The sequence below is a fragment of the Colossoma macropomum genome, unplaced genomic scaffold (assembly GCF_904425465.1).
Source record: "Colossoma macropomum unplaced genomic scaffold, Colossoma_macropomum, whole genome shotgun sequence".
Lineage (NCBI taxonomy): Eukaryota > Metazoa > Chordata > Actinopteri > Characiformes > Serrasalmidae > Colossoma > Colossoma macropomum.
The window spans coordinates 491,449-516,216 of record NW_023495761.1 but is presented as its reverse complement, the minus strand read 5'-3'; the positions used below and the strand labels follow the sequence as shown (position 1 = coordinate 516,216).

Genomic DNA, 24,768 nt, shown 5'->3' with positions numbered 1-24,768 from the left:
GACTGACTGACCAGCTTCCAACTTCCAAAGTCTTCATAGATGTGTGGACAAAGCACACAACAGTAAATACTGTGGCTGATCGATCACATTGAAGAATTTTCCCTTTGCTTTTATGCATTTTACCCAGCAAAGTTATAACACGTATATGTACTACCGACTAAGGCTGGGTAATTCAGTACTTTTCAGTACTTTTATGGGACTGACCAAACTACTTCAATTCTACAGTTCCTCAACACCAATTTTTAGTATCTGAGTAGTCAGTCTTACCTGCATCCATGAGCCACTAAGCATCCTTGTTCCAAAGTCTAGACAGATGGTTGTGGTTTAATAACATTCTGTATGCATGTCATTAACCTCTATATGGATCTATATACCCACATCCAGCACCTCACACTAATTTCTGGTTTAAGCCACACCCACATTTGCTTTGTAATTTTAGAAAAAAAAGGTAACATTTAGGAATCTATATCATTACACTCTGGCACTCGAAAACTCGATTAAGAAGCTGGCGAATAGGAAGCTAACTTCAGCTTTGTCTACCTTGGATGGTTGAGCAGCCAAATTGTTTAAAATGTAAGTGGAGAGAGCAAGCTTTAGCTAGAAGATGCTAACCTCATGTTCATCTCCTGTTTGGAAACATCTCCTGGTTTCCCAGTTGAGTGAAGTAATGATGGGCAAAGTGTGGTAGACTGAATGGTGACAGTGTGCCAACTTTTCATGAGTATCTAATACCCACACTTTATATGGACAATTCCTCTGAATTCTTCTGAAAGTTTCAACTGCAAAACAAATGCATTCACATTTTACATATTTACAGAGATTATGTTATGATCTATTTAAACCCAATGCATTAATGGAGATATTAAAATATATATAAAATAATCAGTTGTAGATTACTTTCTACAACTGTCCAAAACAACCCTTAAATTGAAACTTTTCAATATTTTTTTCCCAATTTTGTTTTAAAAAGATCTTTTAATTTCTTTCAAAGTTAATCTGAAAGATGTAGATATTAAGTTACATATTAAGTTTAATTTTTAAATAAAAAAACTTAAAATGCCATCCCACATTTGTGTCACTACCAAACCACAAAGAGTTTTAGTCCTTAGGCGAGGCCTTATTTTAGCCACACCCCTGCATTTTAGAGCAGGAAGTCAGACTGCGCCCCTGTCCCTCATGGCTACATAGCGCGTAGTTAGATCTCACTGTTTTGAAGTAAATGTGTCCCAAAGTCTGAAGATCAGCGTAGAACATAAGGAATTGTCCCTACCGAAGCACATATTTTCTGCAATTAAGTAAACCTTTTTTTTTTTTAAATATTGTGATTTTATGTGGGTACAACTGTTCAAAGCTGTGTTTTCTAATCAGTACTGACTAGGGGTTAGTACTAGGGGCTTTGAGGTTGGCTCAAAATGAGCTAAAATTGCCACCATTGAAACAGTCACTACCGAAACATTTGGTAAAGTTTCAATAGGGTTATGAATGTTTTGGTAGTGATCAAATGGAATGTTCTGTAATTTGTTTTAATAAAATAAACATAATTAAGCTATAGGGTCATTCAAAGCAAAAAGATTTTGATCTGAAGTTCAAGTCAGTCAAATGTGTTTTCAACCCTGACTTTGAACCAGTTCGGTAGAATGCTCCATATACGAACATAATATCTGATTATAATTTAATTTCTAATGTTCAGAGTCATAATAACACGTGTTTGCCAAGCACACATGTGCAACATGTAATATACATCTTGCACTTTTGTTAAAACTATTTTTATTTATGTTTTCTTAGAAAATGACTTGTGGTAGTTATCTGTTCAACAAGCACTATTGTTTTTTTGAGAAAAACAAAATAAATAAACAAATAAATAGCATTTTGTTTCTAATTCTCTATCGAATGATACATATAAAAATGTATCATATCATAAAACGAATATGGCAAAACATATTGTATTTTAAAATTTGCATATTGTTACTCCTTTAGTACTGAAGTCTAGGTATCGGTATGGCTATTGAAATAATCTGCACAATACCAGAAACGCTGTAAAGGAGGAGACGGATTGCTGGTGGGAAAATAAATGGGAAAGCTTGTAATGCTGATCATGTCATCTGTTTATGGGGAAAGTCCCACCCTTCAATGAAAAGAGACAGTCTGCTTGCTGGTAAAGCTGCAAGCAGGAAAATCTCCCCCTCGTTGTGGAGATTTGTTCAAGCTTAGAATCCAGAACAACCTGAAAAAATACACCATTTGCACGCCATTGAAACAAACACTACGAACTATTTATGAGATTGTTGTCAGATTTTACCAGTGATTTCAATTATGGTTTTGAAACGATAATGTGGCTTCAGTTTTGAGTTTGTAGGTCTCTGCCTATTCAAAAACATAGGACCTTGGTCTTGTATGACTGGAAAAAAGCCCTACTATTGACCCTGTCTGGACATCTGGGATCTTTTTTAGAGCACAATGAAATAATACTTACAAAGCAAAACTTAAAAAGACCAGAAACTTACAGTGTTGAATAATGGGGCGGATCTTCCCTGTATTCTTTGTTGGTTTTTTTCTGTTGTTGATTTCTTTTGATCACTACTCTTTATAGAAGGTTTTTTTGTGGTTAGGTTTGGACACATTTCAACTGTTTGTTATTTTAACAGTGACAGAGTACAATTCAGCCTGTATTGCTGCGATAGACGTAGGCAGATGATAACTATCACTTTAGTTCAGTGTGATTTTGTTGAATTTGTTGATTTTTTTTTTTAAATATACAGTAAACCACTACATAAGTGCTTTATCAGCTCTGTTTTTACTCATACTGCTAAGTCAATGGGGCCAGTATCACCATCTGATAAATCACTCAGGCTCTGAAAGCCATATTATCTTTGTACTTCTAAAATTAGGTGAGATATACTAGACTGTATTCAGTGCAAAAGAAATTATTGTAAATGTAGTTAATATAGTGAATATTTCTTATTATGAGTTTGTTGTAAAAGCATTCAACCTATTGGTTGACACTTCATATTTGTTTTAAGTAAATTCGTTGTTGACGAGAAACCTTGTATCTCCAAAATGATACCTTTACAGAAGAAGGCAAAATGTTCTTAACTTTGAAAGCAGGTCTATGTGAGATACTTTTATAAGTAATTTTGGACAGTTTCTTGTTTATATAATATGAAATTTGTGTACAGTGTGAAGGACAGCTAACATTTTTAATTATGTAAAACCATAACAAAAAAGAAAATAGACTGAATAATGCTTGAAACAAGCAAAATTATCTATTAAAGGAATACGATACTTGTATTAGATTCAAAGTGTGTGTGTGTGTGTGAGATTATTGATGTTGTGCACTGGCACATGTACACACGCACACATAAATCTGACACAAATTCATTCCACACAGGAACACTGTTATTGATTGGGTGATATGGAGAGAACCTTTCAGCTAACTGCACTGTATCTTTCCACAGTAATTCATTTAAGATTTTCATCACAACCTGTATTAAATGTTTGAACGCTTGAAGTCTATATTTATTGGTGGAATCATACTGACACAATATGTTTAAAAAAAAAAAGGCCCCGAAATGTTTTTGGGTGTATGGTAAATTTGGGATAGGAACCTTTATATTATGTGGAGCTTCTTTAAACCTTGAAGTTCTTTTTTCACTATCGTATCTCATTTACAAATTTAGGAATGCAGAGTGATATCAGTATTGGCAGATAACTGCTCATCTTTTTCAGGTCAGGTCGTAAATATCAAACAATTAGAAAAAACGCCTCTATGATAATGCTAATTTAGGCTAGCACCACTATGGGATTCTAGTAGAATGTTAGCACCAAGCTAAGGGCAATTCACGTGAACACGGGCATTGCAGACACACACTTGAAGCTTGTAAAAGACAATCTAATAATCTAATCTAATAAAATAATTCTAATAACTGACTGAAATCTGGTTAGGCTGCCACTCATATTCGTCATCAGTGGTGTATCTATGACTTTCAGAAGACCTAGAGGGACTTTTTTCTCATAAAATGGGTCGCACACACTATAAATGAAAACATGATCCATTGGTCAGTCCGTAATTATGTGGTTGTATAATCTGACATGCTAGGTATTCAGTTCAGCCCCTGAAGTCCTAACCAATGAGGGGGCTCACTTCTGATGAGCCTAGAGTTCCCATATCAGTGCATACCCAGCAAAAATGATTTCTTAAAGAAGCATCCAGGTTCTTTAAAGAATCATTAGTGGTTGCTTTATGGCAGAGAGTCCAGTCTTATCCCCAAATCCATTTTGGACAGACAGACTCATAGTTTAAAACTGTCCACTGACCATCTGTTGTTAAACTTCCCCTACTGATCTGTCCATTCACATGTTGCTCTGCAGAGGCATTACCTGAGAGTGGAGTGTTTAAAGAAGATGGTGAAGAAGTCCCCAGGCCTGGCTTATTTGAAAAGTGCTCTGACGATCATCAATCAAGTGGCAGGCAGTTTTTTTCTCTTTTTTTTTCTTTCTCTCTCTCTCCCCTGCAGCCTCTCCGCTCCTCATTAAGAATTCATTAACTTTGTTTTGCCTTTCTGTAATTCCGCCGAGCGCAGAAGAGCAGCGGTCGTCCAGGGGAGAGCTGACAGTGACGGCTTTAAGTTTAATGGCTGGATGGGGGGAGGGAGGGAGAGAGAAAGAGAGAGTGAGTGAGAGAGAGAGAGAGAGAGAAAGAAAGAGAGAGAGAGTGATGAATGTTAAATGGGCATTGGAGGATAAACACTACCTATGGAAAGTTTGCGTGCAGAAGGGCAGTTGAAGGACACCATTGGGTAGACGCTTTCAGATGAAAGCGCAGGCCAGTAATCCATATATACACACTGTGCTGCTTTCATTCAGGGCTGTTTGTGATGGTTTAGGCATAGTCAGTGAACAAACACACTAGAAAACCTGATTTACAAGTTCGCCTATATCTAAAACATTGAGAAAACGATTGCCTTAGTGGTGAGTTTCCATGACTTAAAGGCCTATATCCACATTTTTCTTGGTTTTTATTATGTTTTTTCACAGAGGGAAGCTTATGACGGTTGTGAGAATATGTCATCATTCATTCTTACATTAACGTTTTACCGTCTCTCTTTGTCCCTTACAATTAAACAGTGCTGTTTCTGATACTGTGCCTTTAAGGCCTTGTTAGTATGTATCTGAATATTTGAAAAATAATATTCTACACTAACAGTGTTTTTGAAAAACTTTTCATCCACACGAGAATGCCAAAATAACTTCAAAACTCCCACACGAGCATGACAGCCCAGCTGGGGGTGACAGTACATCATAAAATTAATGTCAGACGCCTGAAGAACACCATGAGCATGCGTGTTTTGCAAAAGAGTTTTTCTAAGAAAGTAATGGCAGCATGTTGCAACCAGAATAGCTTAAAAAAAGCTTAAAAAAGCAAAATATGCTACACACACACACCACACACACATACATTGTGAATTTTCTATATTTCTGCATAAATTTGATCTAAAACTTCATCAGATTTTCACACAAGTCTTAATAGTATATAACAAAATAAACAAATAAACAAATGAGACAAAAATATTAGACTTGGTCATTTATTTATTGAGGAAGTGATCTAAAACATTTGTTTTCCATATGTGGTGTGACCTCCTTGTGCAGCAATAACTGCAATTACATGTTTCTGGTAACTGTTGATTAGTGCTGCACATCGGCTTGGTGGAATCTTAGCCCATTCCTCCGTACACAACAGCCTCAACTCTGTTATGTTGGTGGGTTTCCTCATATGAACTGCTTGCTTCAGGTCCTTCCACAACATTTCTACAGGATCAAGGTCAGGACTTTGATTTGGCCATTCTAAAATATTAACTTTATTCTTCTTTAACCATTATTTGGTAGAACGACTTGTGTGCTTAGGGACGCTATCTTGCTGCATGACCCACGTTCTCTTGTGTTTCAGCTCACAGACAGATGTCTTGACATTTTCCTTTAGAATTTGCTGGTATAATATATAGTTTTGAAACATAGTGTTTACATACTACATCAATTCGGTTTTGAATTCAGGCCCTTTAATTTGCTTGTGTAATTTGGAGTAAATGACAATGTACTAATGAAATAAGTCAGTAGAATGAATAGGCAGCAGTTTGTGTTCCTCTCAAGGCTTTAACTAGAGATAAAACACATTACCCAACCTCAAAAAAGCTGTATAATTCATTCTCCAATAATCGCCTCAGGGTAGAAGGCGTAGGTGGAACACTAGTTTTGCCAGCGTTTCTCTTGGGGAACTCTACTACGTACTTCTTTCTCTGTTATAGATTTTTGTATAGGTTTACCTTCAGACTGAATAATGTTAGCTAACACAGCGGACACATTAGGTAAAGCCTAGTCTTAGGGCTTAGATTTAAAATTTAAAAAGTTATTTTTTTCTTTTTATGGAGAGTCCCAATGCCCGCTGGGGAGAAAAAAAATCAACAAAAAACACCATTCATTTGTGCTTAATATACACACCGCAATTTAGCACATAGCACACAATTTTCTCTGCAATATGTCACTGTCTTCCCCTCATTCAGTCTATTTCCGAGCTAAATGCTAACTGACACATGACATGATTAGCATTCAGGAAAGCCATTCAACAGGATTTGGATTTTTTTTTTTAATGGAAAATTAGTGAAATCAGCAGGCAGGACCTGAGGCTGGCCAAAACAGATCCCTGATTGAATTTCCTCCCTCGTATATATATTTATATATATATTTTTCCCTCTATCAAAGCTCTCCGCCTTGTTTTCCCCCTAAACGCTAAGGCATTTATTTCCAGCTTTTTAGCGTATTAAGTAATTGTGCTATCATAGGTCTATTTCCCCTGCCGGCGAGCGACATCCTGCAGGAGGCAATCTGCAATGCTTATTTCCATATTCAGAGAGAGAGAGAGAGAGAGAGAGAGAGAGAGAGAGAGAGAGAGAGAGAGAATGAAAAGAATGGAGAGAGAGTGAGGGAGGAGGTGAAGGAAGAGAGATAGAGGGATGATGAGGGAGGGAGAAAGATGAAGAGGGAAGGAGAGAGAAAAAGAGAGAGAGAGATGATGATGAGGCCCAGTCTGCATTAACTCTGTCGGGTCACTGGGCTCAGAGTCGCTCCATTAAAGGTGAATAAGAAATTTAAACTGCCTGCAGAATCGTAATGACATTTTCTACCAGCAAGACCAGTGTGTTAATGATAAAACTGTTTACCTGCAGGACTGCTTGTGTCTCTCTCTCTCGCTCTCTCTCTTTCTCATACAGCTGATCACATATTCTGCTCCATTTACTAAAGTTTGAGCAACTCACTGTGGCATAAATTTCCTCTACCTTTTAAAGCCAGATGTGAATCTGTGTTAGGATTTAAAAGACGTGTTGTTGAGAGACAATGGCAGCAGACACAGCGGCTAGACAGGGACATGAGACTCGAACACATGCTGAAAGTGTGTTTACCATCTGAATAGCACTGTATGAGCTCTGAGGATCAGATATATGTCTGTAAGCAGACAGGGTGCAAAATATGCCGTGATGCGGACACAGTATGCAAGTGCAGTCTGTATTAATGTTTCACAAACTCAATTATCGTAGCTGGAGTGCAATAACACCTGTAGAGTGTTTTGATGGGAAGGAATTTCATAAATTAACACCACTATTTCTTCTTCACTGAACATTCATTTTCTGTTTTGTCTCGAGTTTGTTAACAGCTCCACTGTTTTACTGCGCATATCAAACCCTGCGCCTCCTGAACCTGCAGTTAGTGGGTGGCTCTGTGCTCAGTCTATAGGCTGCAGTCTTAATAAAACAAATGACAAATTCAGCTGCATTCTGGACACATATTGTAGTCGCATCAAGGCACCTTTTGAACATGTGCTTGTATCCACATCTGGCCCTCTCTCTGTCTTACTGTCTCTCTCTCTCTCTCTCTCTCTGTCTCTCTCTCTCTCTCTCTCTCTCTCTCTCTCTCTCTCTCTGTCTCTCTCTCCTGTAGATTTTATAGCCTCTCTCTCATTTCTCATACCCGTAGACTCCCCAATACAGCAAACTGTCCCAAAACTGTCAGACTCTGAAAAGAAAGAGAAAAGAAGACAGAGAGAGAGAGAAGGAGAAAGAAAGAGCGAGAGAGATTTCCCTATACTTTACTTTCCTCGCCTGTCCTCCTGTCATAGGGGTCCGGTCCTCAGGGCCAGCCAAAGAGCAGTTGAGAGAAAGAGAGAGAGAGAGAGAGAGAGGGAGAGAGGGAGGGAGGGAGGGAGGAGAGAGAGAGAGAGAGAGAGAGAGAGAGAGAGAGAGAGAGAGAGAGAGAGAAAATCTCTGCTGCCTGTCACTGTAACAATGCAGCCAAAGGAGTTTTTACCACTCAGATGGAGTGGCTAAGCTTCTAACATAGGTGGCTAACATAGGTTTGTGAACAGTTTAAGCACGAGTCCCAGACTGTGAGTCTCTTACATCAGAAAATATACTTTTTTACAGATTACACTAACACACACACTCACACACACACACACACCTACACACACACACACACACACACACATATATATATAGAAAGAGAGACAGTTCTGCTCAAAAGTGCAAAATGGGATGTAAAGCCATTTATCTCTAGAGTAAGCATTTTTTTAGAATAAAATAAGTAAATAAATAAACAATACATTGTGATTTTAAGTGTGCATGATGGAATTCCATGCAATGTCTGGAGCGCAACAAGATGTCGGGAACTAAACCTGTGTTCTTCTAACTGTATTTTTCTAAACAAGGTGGTGTGTCTCTTAGCTGCCTAAACTTTGGCTAATCAGTGGTTTATTACGTTAAATCAGGTGATGGTGAATTGTCTGGAGGAAAAATCTAGAACCGAACATAGTGCTTCAAACTAACTGACAGGAAATACTTTATTTACATTTTTAATTGTGCTATAATAATTAAGTGTGTATGTGTGTGTGTTTGTGTGTGTGTGTGTGTTTGTGAGTGCGTTTTGAATAGTGTGTTGTTTGTGTGGGGAGTTGGGACGCCTATCATTAGGAGATTTGTATGGTTAGAGTTTTGTTTGGCTATGTTTTATGTGCTTTTTCTGCTGGTGTAAATAAAAGACACACTTCTCATGGCATAAATATGGCCTCTCCCGCGTCTCCTTCTACATCAGTGTCACACTGGTGTCAGAAGTGGGATAGCGACGTTACGGGCAGATGGTGAAGAAGAGACATCAGCAGAAGAAAACGCTGTAAAAAATGATGCTGGTAAAAGAGAGAGCCGATCTGTGTTTGCATGTGCCTTTTCTGCTGGTGTAATAAAACAGCACCTCTTGTGGCAGAAATATGGCCTTTCCCACATCTAATAATAATAGTAACTGAAGATATTATTATGAAGACATTAAGAAAATGGAAATTGTGCAAGACCTGGTAGAAACTCAAAACTGTCACCATCAGATAAACAGTACTTAAAATTTAAAAATTAAGTTCTACTCTTGCTTCAGATTTGAAGAAATCCAGAGGAGTTTCTGTCCATCCTTCCACTGTGAGAAGACAACTCGACACTATGAGTCTGAAAGGATATGTAGCCCTGAGAAAAGGAAATAGAAAAAAAGAAGATAATTTGCAAATCAAATAAAGAAGTCACTTGTGTTCTCAGACCAATGGACTGACCGCCCCAGAGGCCAGACCTCAACATCACTGAATGTGTTTGGAGATTACATGGATCATGAGAAGTAGAAAATGCAGCCAACTTCTAAAACTGAACTTTGGAGGTGTGGATACATACCGCTGCAGATTTCTTTGAAAAACTGAAAGCAAGTCTCCTGAAAAGAATGGAAGTATAAAGTAATAAAGGCAACTGGTGGACATTACATACCGAATAACTTATACTTGCAGTTTTAAGTGGAAATTAAGTATATGAAGTGTGGTTTTGCACATTACTGCATAAAGAGGTGTAACTACAGGCAGGGCAGGGGAGCAGTACTACTGGTACGTGTCTCTAATGTCTTTACTTTCTTAGTTTCACATCCGTGATTAACAGGTAAGTACAATGACATCTTAATATATGTGCTTCAGCCAATATAACAACAACTTGGTTTAGAAGTAGCACATTAACAAGCAAATAATGTGGTCATTTGTTTAATTAATTGCAGGTACAGGTATTTTTGTACACTTTTTTGCACTGTGGCCAAAACTGTATCTCAAAAAGTTTCCAGACCATCAAAAGACTTTTGAACACATAGCATTCTACCCATGATCTCACTCTACCAGCAGCAACACATTGGTTTAAAATCCATGTTCTCATTAGCCGTGTAACAAAAGCCATCTCACTGTTCTGATAGTTATATTAAAGGAAGAAGCTTTATGCAAGTACGTCATTTAAGTGAGTACTTACTTGATGGCACCTTATGAAGTTTAATTACATCTAGAAAGTCTGTGAAAACTTTTTGAAATGTTTTAATGCACATGAGGAAGTGGATCGATTTACAAAAATACAATCTTCTCAATCTTAGACATCATTTAAACTGGTAGCCATTACCTGGCTGAGTGAAGGAGGAAAAAACTTTGTAGTTATATTGAGTTAGCTATTACAAAGTCCATTAACTGGAGTTGGTGAAGGACTTTGATTGGCTTTTAAGAATGGTGCTGGGCGGTGGCTCCTGATAGCACTCAGCATTCGTACACTTGTGAACACTCAGAAGTGGAGAATAACCATGGACAGTTGATATCTGAAATTAAACTAAATATTTAGAGGAAGTCAGAAGATAAGGATTAATGTAAGAAGAGCTGAAGAACATGTTGAGAACACTTTCTGTGAAGCCTGTGTTCACAAATAGTAATAAATGTGCTTATAACTCTTCAAAACTTGGTAACAATGCTTTGTAACCATACTCACAAACTCTAATGATGGCTCAAAAGGCTGTAATGATTTGTTATAATTAATTTTTTGATAACTTATTTAGATGTTATAAGACGTGTCACTATTCAATACAATGCCTTTTAAATGGATAATGACCTAATTGCATAATTGTAAAGCACCTATAATACTTATTGACAATTATACAAATATTATCAACATCTAAAATATTATCATTGACTGCTTCAAATAAAGTCATTAATATTTTAGGTTAATCACCTTTGAATGTTAAATCTGTCAGTGTGAACTAATAATATATTGCATATCTTTTACTATTTTTGCGAGGTTAATTTGGTACCACTTATGTATTCTGGTCATATTTGGACATTGTTAAAAAAGAAATGTTCAAAACAATTGCTTTTACTGTACGAAACAATGTTTAATGTAATCTTTGTCATAATTTCGAGAAATTAAGAAATGAAAGTTTTCAACTTCGCAATTCGCAATAATGTGTCTGTGCTTTTGTAATTCGTTTGGAATTAAATGTTACAGCTGTTACAAAAAGTTACAAGAAGTTATATGAGCATTTATAATGGCTTATGAATATGGGTGTCATTAATAGTGTTACCAAAATTTCTAACCCTAAATTTAACATATTACAATTGACATTGCTGTCTTGCAAAGTGATTGGTTTATTAATTCACTGTTTTTGTGATGTGACAAAAAATGGCACCTTTACATATACCCTCCAATTCAGCCTGTGGTGGTTTAGCTCCATTCATTCATGCTAAAGTTTTAAGGAATGTTTCAGCCAATCAGAACAGAGTTTATTTAAATATTATTCTTAAAGGCACAGTAACAAATACAATCTTTTTAACTCTAAGGGATTAAGAGAGGTTGGGAAATGTACATGTAAAAATTAATTATGACTGTTTTGGTATTTAAAATCACACAAATGTTGTAAGTGGAATATGGCCCTTTTATGACCAATAAGCCTATGATTCATGTGGTTAATATACTGTATATTGCATGCAATGCCATGTTTATTACCAGTAGCATAATGAAATCAAATAGTCAGAATCATTCCATTTCTGTCCATGTGAGCTAATTCACCAGGTCCTAGCGGCTACTGTCCTGCATCGGCTACAGCGGACTCTTCCCTCACTGCGCTCTGCCTGCTTTGGTGTCGAGAGTGGGGCCATTCTGCAGTGTGTGTGCCTGTAGGACTGCTGGGCAAATGCTGCAGAATCGTACCGCTCTTGGAATCACTGCTCTTCAGCCCCGCCCCCTGCTCTTATAGGAACCTTTTCTCATGTGATGCCCCCAAGGCACTGCCAGATCATCTATATTTTATAGCTCTTCCTGCTGTCGTTGTTGATGATGCTTTTGGATTTTATACATACATGAAGAGTTCATTTGCAAAAAATAATAAACGCCATTGCAAGTTCACATTTTACAGTGGAAACAGCCAAGCGCCTGCGCTGTTCTCAAGCAGAACCCGATAAATCCGTTTGGTGAATCAGCACGCAGTATTCATGTCAGGTGATACAATACTGGACGCCGTTTTAGGCAGAATCTCAAATGGCTCCCTTCTCCTTACAAAGTGCAGCACGGAGGTCTTGAAATAATGACTACTTCATCTAAACAGTGCACAGTGCGTCTAACAAAAAGCCACTCTGGATTCAGCTGTGTGTGCACAATTCCATACTGGACATAAAGGTTAAAAAGCCAAATTTTCTGCCAAAAACTCACACTGTGTACTTTATAGGGAGCAGTGAGCCATTTCAAATTCAGTTTTAGGATTTTCCGAGCTATGATCTTATAGATCTTTAATATTGCCCATTAATGAGCTGTTTTGTTGCAGTTTTCAGCAACAACAATTTTCAGCAGTTTCAACAACAGCAGTTTTCTTACCTGCTTGTTTTATGTTAAATATTGCACTTAAAAGAAACTTTTACCCATTACATACCTTCATTTCACTTTAAACATTAAAATAAAAATAAAAAAAATCAATAAAGTTTACTTCTACTTTTTACTCAACTCAGTTGCCGTTTGATTGACATTACAATACAAACAATAAATGCACACTAAAAATATGATTGATTCATTAAAATGGAGGTATCTGTTTCTGTTTTTGCAAATGAACTGTTCACATACACACACACACTCACACACACACACACACACATATATATATATATATATATATATATATATATATATATATATATATATATATATAATCTTCATATATATATATATATGTAAGTCATTCAGAGTGGTTTGATATGAGATGCACCATTCTAGAGAAACCTGTCAAGTCACAATTGTTCACTGTGGTGGTGATAGGAACCAGGCGCATCTAAAATATTTTATACCTACGTATTTGTACATAACCTTGTATCTACAAAATGGTCAGTTTACAGGACAGGGGAAAAAGAAAAACTTATTAACTTTTACCTTGTGTTTTTTTCCCACAAGTCATTTTGGACCATTCATCTAAAAATATTAACACAATGTAAAGGGCTGCTGGAGTTTTCAAAATGGGCAAAACAGACAAAAAATGGAAATACAAGGTCACAAGGTTTTGTTGTGGTCACAACATATATCTAACAAAGTGATATTTGCCTTGAGTTTCTCTGCAGTGGATCATTTCACATCAAAACATTGTCAATGACTTTGTTAACCATGATATTTTGCAGAAATTTTTACAGGGACAAGTAAGAGTCAGGACTTTTATTTTTAGTTTAAAGTGCCTATGATGCTGGACATGACCTGACTATGTCTCCCAGACTAGTGTATCTGCCTTATCTTACACCTTTCAACAAAGTCTATGTGTGTGCAATACAGGTACACTTAAATGCTAATAAGGATAAACTTGATCTGCCTATGTATTGTCAACATCATTGCATTGCACAGCGTTATTCATCACTGTCTCCATCCTGCTGCAGCCCTGCACTCCTGCTCCTCATCATCCCTCGGAAGTGCAGGCCACGACTGCTCACAGCTAATGGACATTATTGTTTCTTTCATGAAGATGAATTAGCATAATTGTGGGCAGTTTCATTTCATTGCATTTATTTCTTGCTTATAGCTCATTGAAAGAAGCAAAGAAATTCTTTGCAGGAATTTGCAGATGCAGATTCTAAACTTTCAAGAAATACCCCATTTGTGTTTAAGTGGATATTTTATTGTGATCTGAATTTTATAATTGATTATGTGTATATAGTCATTTTCTACAGTAAGAGAAACTATGTAATTGGTTTTATGTTCCACAAACATATGGAAATTATATGGCAATTTTCCTGCCTGTTTTTTGTCCCTTAGAATATTAAATTAAAAGTGGTTTAAATCATTTAAAATGTTTTTTGTTATTATGCATTTAAGACTGATATATGTCAAGGGGCTCTCTTCTGATTGGCTAGTCTGTATTGCATCTCACTCAAAAAGAGGTCCGGGCTGAAACACTTTTTAATCATTAATGGACGGAGCTAAACTGCTTTAGGCTAAATAGGAGGTTATATATGCGAAAAAAAAACAAAAAAAACAAAAAAAAAAACACTCCGTATTCAGTTCCCTTAAAAGTCATCAGATTTGTTTGGCTTGCAAATGACACTTTGATATTTTGTGCTGTGTTACATTTTATTTTAAACGACTGACCTTCAAAAATAAAATAAAATGATATTGGTTTTATGTAAGGAAATATTCTTTGAGTAAAACTGCTAATTGAAAAATGCTGTTTACAAACCCCTGTGCTGTGGAAGCTTCTAATTTACACAGATGAAAGATATTGCCCTAACAAAGACTCAGCTGGCTTACATTTGGCCTTTACCTGTGAATTACTAAAAAAGTTCATCTTTTCTACATAGAAGACTCCCTTAATTTAAGTACCAATGATCAGACTGGAAAGTTGAGGACTAACAAAGACTAAAGTGCATTCTAAGGGAATTAGAGGTGAAGTTATAGACATGCACAGAGAGAAAAAGAGGCTGCACAATGAAATCCAAGTGTTTGAATATCCCATTAAGCACTGCTGAATCAGGTGTGAGGAAATGGAAGCTGCATCACACCACATGGGTCATGCCTAGACAAGACCTTTCCTTAAACTGAGCAACAGAGCACAAAGGGCCTTGTGAGAGAAGCCACAGAGAGGCCAGCAATCACTCTGAAGGAGCACAGAGTTCAGTGGCTGAGACTGAAGTAAAGGTGCAGGTCAGTGATATCAAGAGGTCAGCATACAACTGGCCGGTACAGGAGGGTTTCTATAAAGAAACCTTTAATGAAGAAAAACCATGTTAACGCACATCTGGAGTTTGTCAGGAAGTATCAGAGTGACCTAGCTAAAATGTGATATAAGGTTTTGTAGTTAGATGAGATGAAGATGGAGCTTTGTGTGGTATGAACCTAACACTGCCCATTCCTCAACAAACACCATCCCAACAGTGAAGTTTGGGGGTGGCAGCATCATGTTGTGTTCTTTAGTGGCGCCTGGACGTCCTCTTAAAATTGAAGGATGCATGATCACCTGCTTCAGTCTGCTAAAGAACTAAAGCTTGATAAAAGTTCACCTTTCAGCAGGACAGTGACCCCAAGCACAAGGGCAGAGCAACACAGGAGTGATTGAACGACAAAAAGGTGAATGTTCTATACTGGCTAATTGAAAGTCCAGATCTCAATCCAATCGAGAATCTGTGGCACTAGTTGAACATTGCAGTCCTCAACAGTCATTTAACCAATCTGAACGACCAGGAGAAATCTACTCGGAAGAACTGGCGGAAATCACTTCTAAACATTGTGCACAGCTGGTAGAAACTTAACCTACCCGGTTTTAAAGCTTATTGCCAAAAAAGGTGGTTTTAGCCAGTACTATTGTGAAGGGGTTGAATACTTATGCAAGCAACATTTTTTAATTTTTATTATTATTTTTTTTTTTTAATCTGCTGACAACTGAAAACTTTTGACTTTGAAATTTTGCTTCTAAGAACATATTTGTTTGCAATAAAAATGCTATCTGGAACAATACTATCTATAAAAGTATGACTTGTAAAACAGACAACTTCAGTGACTTTGAGGGAATTGGATATTTTTGCAAAGCATTGTGTGTAAATGTGTTTGAAAACACTGAATTAAAAACATGCTGGTTTTGCAGATTTCTTTCCACAAAAACTGTATGCATTGCGGAGTGAATGGTACATTTTGAAACTTGAACATTGTGTACATACATACATACATACATACATACATCATCTAAACCGCTTATCCTTCTGGGTCGCGGTGGGGTGCTGGAGCCTATCCCAGCTGTCATTGGGCGGAAGGCAGGATACACCCTGGACAGGTCGCCAGTCCATCACAGGGCAGACAGACAGACATACACAGTCACACCTAGGGGCAATTCAGCATGTCCAATTGGCCTGACTGCATGTTTTTTGGACTGTGGGAGGAAACCGGAGTACCCGGAGGAAACCCACGCAGACACGGGGAGAACAGGCAAACTCCACACAGAAATGACCCTGGTCGCCCGGCCGGGAATCAAACCCAGGCCATTCTTGCTGTGAGGCGACAGCGCTACCCACTGCGCCACCGTGCCACCACATTGTGTACATACAACATTAAATTCTTTTATTTCAAATAAGTGAGGTAAATTCAATTTTCCAAGAAAAGACCATTTCAGAGTGACTGAACATTAAAGAAATATCCACAACAAATCACATACATCTTAAAAAAACTATGTCTGAAACATACTGCAATCTTTCATAACCTTCTTTCAGGCTGAGCTTGACTTCCCTCCTTTAAATCACATAAAAGTCCAACTCTATAAAGTAAAAGTTTACTCTGTGTACAAAGGAAAAGAAATAAAAGCAGAATGGCCTGTTGTCGGGTTGGTGGAGAACTTAAATCCAGGAGTGCAAACTAAATGTACAGGCCAATATAAACACATGTTGGAGAAGCCCACAGTTCAGTAATCGCCCCCTTACATCAGAAAGAATGCTAAAGACTCTCCCAGGATACTTGCGAAGCCGTTGGAGGGGGAGTTTACAGAGCGAGGGAGAGAGAGAGGGGAGAAAAATCGATAACTGTACTGTTGACGTGTTTCAAAATTACCAGGCTGCCACCTGGTGTGGCTCTGCTGCTGAAGGGGTGAATGTAAATAAGACTGTCCAGAGACTCCGTGTGTGTTGTAACTTGGCTGTTCTCCAGGCTGAGGGGAAGCCTCTCTAGTTTGCAAGATTTATGGCTGTAAAGCATGAGTATATTCCTAATGTGACCAGAGCACAGAGCTCCACAGGCTATAGGTGCTGGGTCATTCAGTATTATACTGAGAACTGTCTTTTTCTAATATACTGAGTAGCCAGTTAGAAACACTTACCCTGCCTTGTATCTATACTCACTGGCCATTGTAGCAGAAACACATACCATATAGGTGCTAGGTTTACAGTTACAGCTATTTGTTGCTGTACAATTTATTTGCCCACTCTACCTTGAATGGAAAGAGACCATCATAGGACAATATAGGTAGTATAGGACTTTGAGCGAGTCAGTAGTATTAGCATCTGGAATTCCTGTAGTGGAGCATGCATTCATAGATCTCTAAAGTCATGTGTAATTCTGTTGTCAGTATCATGACCATGTTAGGAACTCTGGGTCTAAGCAATGACATTTTCAAAAATCGCCAATGTTGCACACTATTTTAAACAAAAATTTTCCAAAGCTGATATGTTTTGCCCTATATTTATTTTATTGTGTCACTGGATCTTCTGAATTATGGGGTCATTTAGTATCCAAAATGCAAATAATGCTATAAAATGCTACAAGCAAGCTGCCATTCCTGCACAATGAAATGAGGTTACATTAAAGTAAGTTTACTATTAAACCAATAGTATATAGCAACCAATGTTATATAGCAACTCCAGCTACTCAAACTGTAGACTACTACCAAAGCAACTTAGCTACCAAATTTCACAAAGCTTGCTGATTAGTGTTTGGTCTTTTGATTAGGTCGGCGGTGTCATGATGTCAATTCAGTGTGCAGCAGTGTAAGCTTGTGCAGAAATCCTCATGTTTAATTTTTATGACCTTGTAACTCAGATGATCCAGCAACTGGAAGATGTCAATACAAGACGTATCAGTTTTAGACTATTTTAGTTGACCACAAGACACAATAGTGGCAATTTCCCAAAATCTCCTTTCATTTTTCTCATAGAGAAAACAAGCTCAGATGTAGAGTTCCTAATATAGGCATGACCTCAACTACAGAATGACTGCACATATTCAGAAATGAAAGGTTATGTCCTGGATGCTGTCATCTTTGCTTCGTTGGGACTTTCCAGCACTAAGATTTGAGCCAATATGGTATATATTTCACATGAATGCCATGTTAAAATGCAGAGAAAGGATGTGTCTACATTGCTGATTGGCTGATTGTGGTTATGATAACAGCCAAGCTTGGGCACAAGAATCATGCTGAGCACTTAGAAGTATTTCTTGCTTTCTGCAGTATAAGTAGCTGTATATACTGTATGTGTTATTATTTTATTTATACTTTTGAGTGTCCAATATATACGTATTTATTAGGTCTATTATTTATTAAGTACTCATTTATTAACTTTAAACTCTTTTACTCCACCCAAAACAAATGATCACTGAAAATGATGCTAGTATAAAAACAAATAATTATGAACTGAAAATTAATTTGGAAGAAAAGCAGTTCTGTCAGAAAAAGGAAATAAAAATCTATAGAGATACATGCTTTTGGCCCAGACAGTATTTGGCCACTAGCTGAGTCCACTTGGCCCAGGCAAACCACCATATTCAATATCACCATATGTCTAATCATAATAGCACTGCTGACCAGTAACTAGTGGGTGGTGCACCATTTTTAGCAGAGCAGTGACACCAACATGGTGGTGGCTTATAATATGTGCTGGTATGAGTGTCAGGCAGAGCAGTGTTGCAGGGTTTTTTACCTCAATGTCACTACTGGGTTGAGAACAGACCTCCAGTCTAAAATATTCAAGCAACAGTGCTTAACAGTGGACAGAAACTGACCACTTCTGAATGGTTAGAGGATTTGTGTATGTTAAACGATGAGTTATCATCTCTAAATGGACACCTACAAATTCATATCAACAAACTAAGCATTTCTAATATAGAGGCCAGTAAGTATACTCTGTGTTTAAAGCCCAGCAACACTGCTGTGCCTAATGCCCTTGTACCAGCACCACACACTCTACCATGTCCATGTCACTGCAGTGCTGAGAATGATCCACCACCCAAGGAGTCTCTTGTCAGTGGTGGTCCGATGGTGGTCCCTTTTCACTGATGGATAGGGTAGAGAGCTGCAGATAAATTGTGCAGCAACAGATGGGCTACAGTCAGTAATTGTAAACCTAGAGCATGTAATATCTGTCTGAACCCAATGGGACCTGACTGCTACACAGTGTTCGGCTGGTTTCAGATATCATTTTCCAAATGTATGTTGGGTTTGGGTCAGGTTCTGATTTCACTTTCAGGTTCTCTCAGCACACTGTGTATGCACTTTTAACAGATTTTACACTTTATCCCTCCTGCTTTAGTTTTTTCTGCTTTAACCCCCGATTTAGTTTTCTCCTTACTTTATCTTTCCTTTCTATTTTCATTAACTTAAAATTTAACTCACGCATGCAGAATTTAGCACCGAGGTCTAGCAAATTGATTTAGGAAAGGACAGATTAGTGCAGCCAATAGAAGGTTTATTTGTTTGTAAATTATTTATATATGTTCAATATTTTATATGTAATATAAGAGGCATTTCAGGACTGCCGGCAGGCTAGTCTAGCACCCACATGTAGCAATGCTGTTGTAACATGTTTAGAATGTGGCTTTGTGATGTCATGTGCAAATAAGATGCATGTTAGTGAATATATATATTCGCTGATGATTCAGATTTAAACCCTACAGAGAATATTGGGTCTCATATTAAATATAAACTAGCTTGGCAATGTTTTAAGGAGTGTATATTCAACGTGTTATTTGTGACATGTTCTATGTAAAGGGAGGATTTAGGATTTTAGGATTAGACAGCAGAGGCTAGCATCCTGCTATATCAGCACTGTACAGCGCAAGAATGTGGGATGTTGTTCAAAAGCCCTGCTTGATGAACACATTTATTAAAGCAGGATATAACCTCAATTTGGACAGCTGATTATTTTATTCTTTATCTTTAATATATTTATTTTATTGGTGATTTAATGATGGTGTGGTAATTTAACTGGCACTGTGCTTTCAGGCTTCATTCAGCACTTTGGGTGAGGATGAGTCAGTTTGGATTTATGATAATTTTGCATGACTCGTGCCAGTTTGAGACACAAAACCTGATGATGTGGTTTAGGTCAGGTCAGGACAGGTTGAGTTTGGAAAGAATTTTATTGGGCTTGGGTCAGGCTTGGACTCAAAATGCAGTGCTGTGTATCTGGCTGGATCTGACTCAAACAAAAAGTTTGGAACAAAACTTTTAGCCTGATTATATAAAGCACCTATATGCTAAATGATTGTGATGAGTAGAGATACAAGGTAGATTTTTTTCAAAAACTGGCAATTCAATGTATAGTTTGAGACAGATACATTTATGGTACACATATGGTTCAACAACTGAAAGCTGATGATGATCTAGGTTGCACAAAAATAAACAGCAAGCCTCTACATGTAGCATACCAAACCTCAAACCTAGTGTATGCAGCAGTACAAATAAATTGCAGTTTAAATTCAATTACAAGCAATTGCTTACAGCAAATACAGTGATATAATGATGTTTTGGCGGATGTAAACAACTGTTAGCTATTTTTAGCATAGTCATTGTGCAGGAAACGGCTATTACTTGAAAACACCACTTTCAACACCTGGAAATGCATTTCAGCAATCTGTGTGTTGGTGGAGAAAAGCCAAAAAGCTGGTATTATCCTTTGGCTCTGATCATCTAACAAGGTTGTTTAAAACCCTGATAAGGACTTGGAGATACTAAACATAGCTTTTTCCCCCCTACAACACAAAAGCCCTTTCCCTCTCTTGTTAGTGCTGACAGGCCAAAGGCAGTGGCGGCACACTGGCTCCAGACGAGGATTACACAGAGGTAATAATTCTCAGAGAAAGCTTGTATGGGTCAGTCCAAAGCAGCTTTTAGCAAGTTAATACAAATTAATCAAAGCAAATATACATTCGAGGGACCAACCATTTGTTTCTCTACCTGTTGTCGGGAGGTTTCTTTTGCATAGTCAGTAGCCACTCCCCTGCTCGATTCATTTTCATTAGAGTTGTAATTGGCCAGGTACTGTTCAAAGTCATATCAATTATGGTTTGTTATTTTAAGGTTATTTTGAAGCAAATATTTTCTTTCCCTTTAAAATAGCTTTATAATTGCAAATTACTGATGACCACCAAGGAGAAAAGTGTGGACGTTTGAAGAAACTTTTGGATTTTCACTTCCAAAGCAAAGGCAATTGCTAAAGTAATGGCTTACGGGCCTATATGTAAACGTCCTGTCACACATCTAAAGGTCTCAACATATAAAACACTTTTCTATGGGTAATTGTATGGAGTAGTCAATCTTTTTTAATCCTGGTTCAGTTTGCTGCTGGTGGGCATGCATTTTTCCATTTTTCCATCACCAAATGAGGAAATTTCACATCAAAGTCTGCTTTTCTCAGTGTAGTGCTTTTCTCAGTGCAGGACTGTTTACATTTTCTGCCTGTTTTAACATTTGATTCTTTACAAATGCTGATGTCGTCCTTGCAGCACAAGCTGCTTCCAATAATTTTGTCTAATAATTTGAATTATTCCTAATAGTTTTGTCACATGGATTGTTGAATGTTTTGATAGGTTGCTCTCAGTGACCAGAGCAGTTAAATTCAAACTGACATATAATATAACTGACTAGTAAGTTATATAATATGAAAATATGTTTATTGTCTCACTGAGTGATTGGACAGAGTTAGGAAAACTTTATGATGGGAAACTTTCTGGCCAAATCAAATGTCTTTAAGGACTTTAAGGACTTTGGCCCCACTCTGGGCACGTGTGTGTGTGTTTGTATCTTTGAGCATTAGTGGTGCTTTCACAGATATGCTAACGTTACAAGTTGAGCACTAATATATCCCCATACCATAGCACACCGTGGCTTTTGAACTTTACACTGGTAACAGTCTGGATAGTCCTTTTCTTTTTTGGCCCAGGCAATATGACATGTTCGCTCTATGCTTCAGTCCATTCCTTGCCCTTTAACCATAGAGATTTCTCAAGATTCCCTGAATTTTTTGATGTTATAATGCACCATATGGCATGAAATACCCAAAACCCTTGCAGTTGTTTGTTGAGGAGCTGTTGGATTATATTGTGAAGTATTTTTTTGGCAAAGTGAAAAGCCATGATTCATCCTTGCTCATAATGGACTATACTTTTCCTGGATGCTCTGTTTATCCTCAGGAATGATTTTCTGTCACAGCAACTTTTTTGGAATGTGCAAAAAACAAAAAGGTTGATGTGATAAAACATTACATATATTGTCTTTGTACTGTTTTCATCTAAATTAAATTCAAAATGGATTTACAAATCATTGCTTTCTGTTTTTTATTTGCATTTCATACACTTTTGGAACTGAGATTTGCATTTCACAACATTTTTAGAATTAAGGTTTGTACAAGCAAAGTGTTACAAGATTGCTTGGTGTCCACCTAAATGCAACATGTTCAATTAACCATTTGCCCTGGGTTTTTCCACTGTGTGTGTTCGCAGCCTGCAGAGCCGGCTTCTACAAGGCCTTTGCGGGGAACATCAAGTGCTCCAAATGCCCCCCACACAGCTTCAGCCACTCTGAGGCGTCCGCCCTGTGCCACTGTGAGAAAGGTTTCTACAGAGCCGCCAAAGACCCGCCCACCACCGCCTGCACACGTCAGTTAGCTTCTTTTTATTTAAAGATGTGTCTAGGCTATGCCATTGCTCTTCCTCTTTATCTCAGCCTAAATGAGCTCTTATTGTTTGTAGTCTGGTCCAACCAATACTTCAGTTGACTGGTAAAATTGGATAATATTTCATCTCACAAATTTATTGAGTGGCTTGTTTTATATTGTAAAGAAGCTCTGATGAGAGGAAAACCATTCAGTTTTGAGGATTTAATGGCATAATACTCATGTAGCCTGGGAGGACTAAGCTGCCACCCATCAGCTTTTTATTTTTCATCACAGCAATACAGGCTGAACTAAATTTGAAAACTTCACTTTGAAAACTAAAAAAATTACACTGTCAGAAAAAAAAGGTGCTATGCAGATACATTTTTCATTCATCAAGGTACAAAACAATAAAAATCTCCCCTCAAAGATTTAGCAATGGTTTAAAGGCCCAACTGTGTACCTTACCTAATTTTTTTCCCAGGTAGAGATATGTATTTGAAAATTTTCATAATCCCTCACATGGCCAAGACCTGCCGGCAGGCCCAAAGTTTTATTACATACTTCTATAACTTAAGAATAGCTCAGACAGTTTGCACTGAAGTCCCTGTAGTAACAGAATAATAAGCCTTAGTATATAATTAATCTGGGATTTTAATAGGTTAACCTAATGTTTCAAAACACAATGAACACACACACACACACTTTCTAAGCCGCTTATTAGGCCACTAGTCCATCACAGCGCAGACAGACAGACATATACATCCACACACACACTCACACCTAGGGGCAATTTAGCATGTCCAATTGACCTGACTGCACATCTTTGGACTGTGGGAGGAAACCCACGCAGACATGAGGAGAACATGCAAACTCCACAGTGTGAGGCGACAGCGCTACCCACCAAAACAGAACAATAAAATAAAAGGCCTGGAGTGAACACAGGGTGTGTAGGATCAATATAAATATAATATAATTTACAATACAAATGTAAAAATATAATTTCAATGGAATATGGTACAGTTCTGTTCCCTAACTTAAGGTACTGAAGACGTACTTTCAAGGGTAGGACAACATTGGACAGGAGGGGGAAAACCTCAGTTAGTTTAATACTTTTGTGTCTGAAAGTGTACCACTGTAAAAAAGATGCAAGGCTTCCTTTATTATTGATTAAATGGCTGACCATTGGACTTTGTTGAGTGTTGACCATATTAACCCCTTACATCGTCATGGCCTGCTGGTGGGGCCCAATATTTTATTGCACACTTCTTTAACTTAAGAATAGCTCAACTTGTTTGCATTGAAGTCCCTATAGTTGCTGAATATAGGGATTCGTTAACACTGGTTAATATTGTTGGTTATCATATTTTTGGCTCTATTATTGGTATCACTCCTATCAATGTCACATTGGTTAGGCGCTGGTTTGTTGTTCTGTTTCTAGTCTTTATGTTCCTTCTGTTTGATTGAATGCTTCTTTTGGTTTAAGGTTATGTCTCTCACTCCTTTTTGCTCAGAATTGTTCAGAAAACCCAAAACAGTTATCGTCTGCAACAGCATGCATTAGCATCAGCGTGGAGAGGAAATAATCATTCCTTTGTTATTCGCAAGCGTACGCAATTATCATTAACTATGATAATTATGTCCAGGACATATTCTCATTATCATTATGAGCTGACTCTGGAAGGCAGGTGATAAACAGACGGAGTTTCTGAGCTGCAGAACCAGCAGAGAAAACTGAACTGCGGTTCACACACACATTCGTATCTCAGTGCAAGTGGTATGTAGGAAAAGAGGGAAGCGATTAGAGAGAGGAATAAAAAGAAAAAGAGAGGAACAGTCTAAGAACATTCTTTAGTTGACATGGACACTATTTATTCCGGACATTTACATATATGGAACTGATGAAAATATGAATAGATCAAGATTTTCTTCTCTGTCCTACTTTCCCACGCTTCCATTTTTTAGACATTAGAACACATTATTTCAGTTTTCCTATTTTATATCCTGCTTTTAAAGATCATTATGCAAGTGCT

At 37.6% G+C, this 24,768-nt stretch overlaps 1 protein-coding gene across 1 annotated transcript in view; it reads left to right on the top strand.

Moving 5' to 3' along the window:
- epha6 (eph receptor A6) overlaps positions 1 to 24,768 on the top strand; it is a 181,038-nt gene that overhangs the window by 89,314 nt on the left and 66,956 nt on the right. Inside the window, exon 4 of the mRNA XM_036563446.1 lies at positions 22,584 to 22,739. Within this exon, the coding sequence (XP_036419339.1) occupies positions 22,584 to 22,739 (156 nt within the window). The remainder of the gene's footprint in view (positions 1 to 22,583; positions 22,740 to 24,768) is intronic.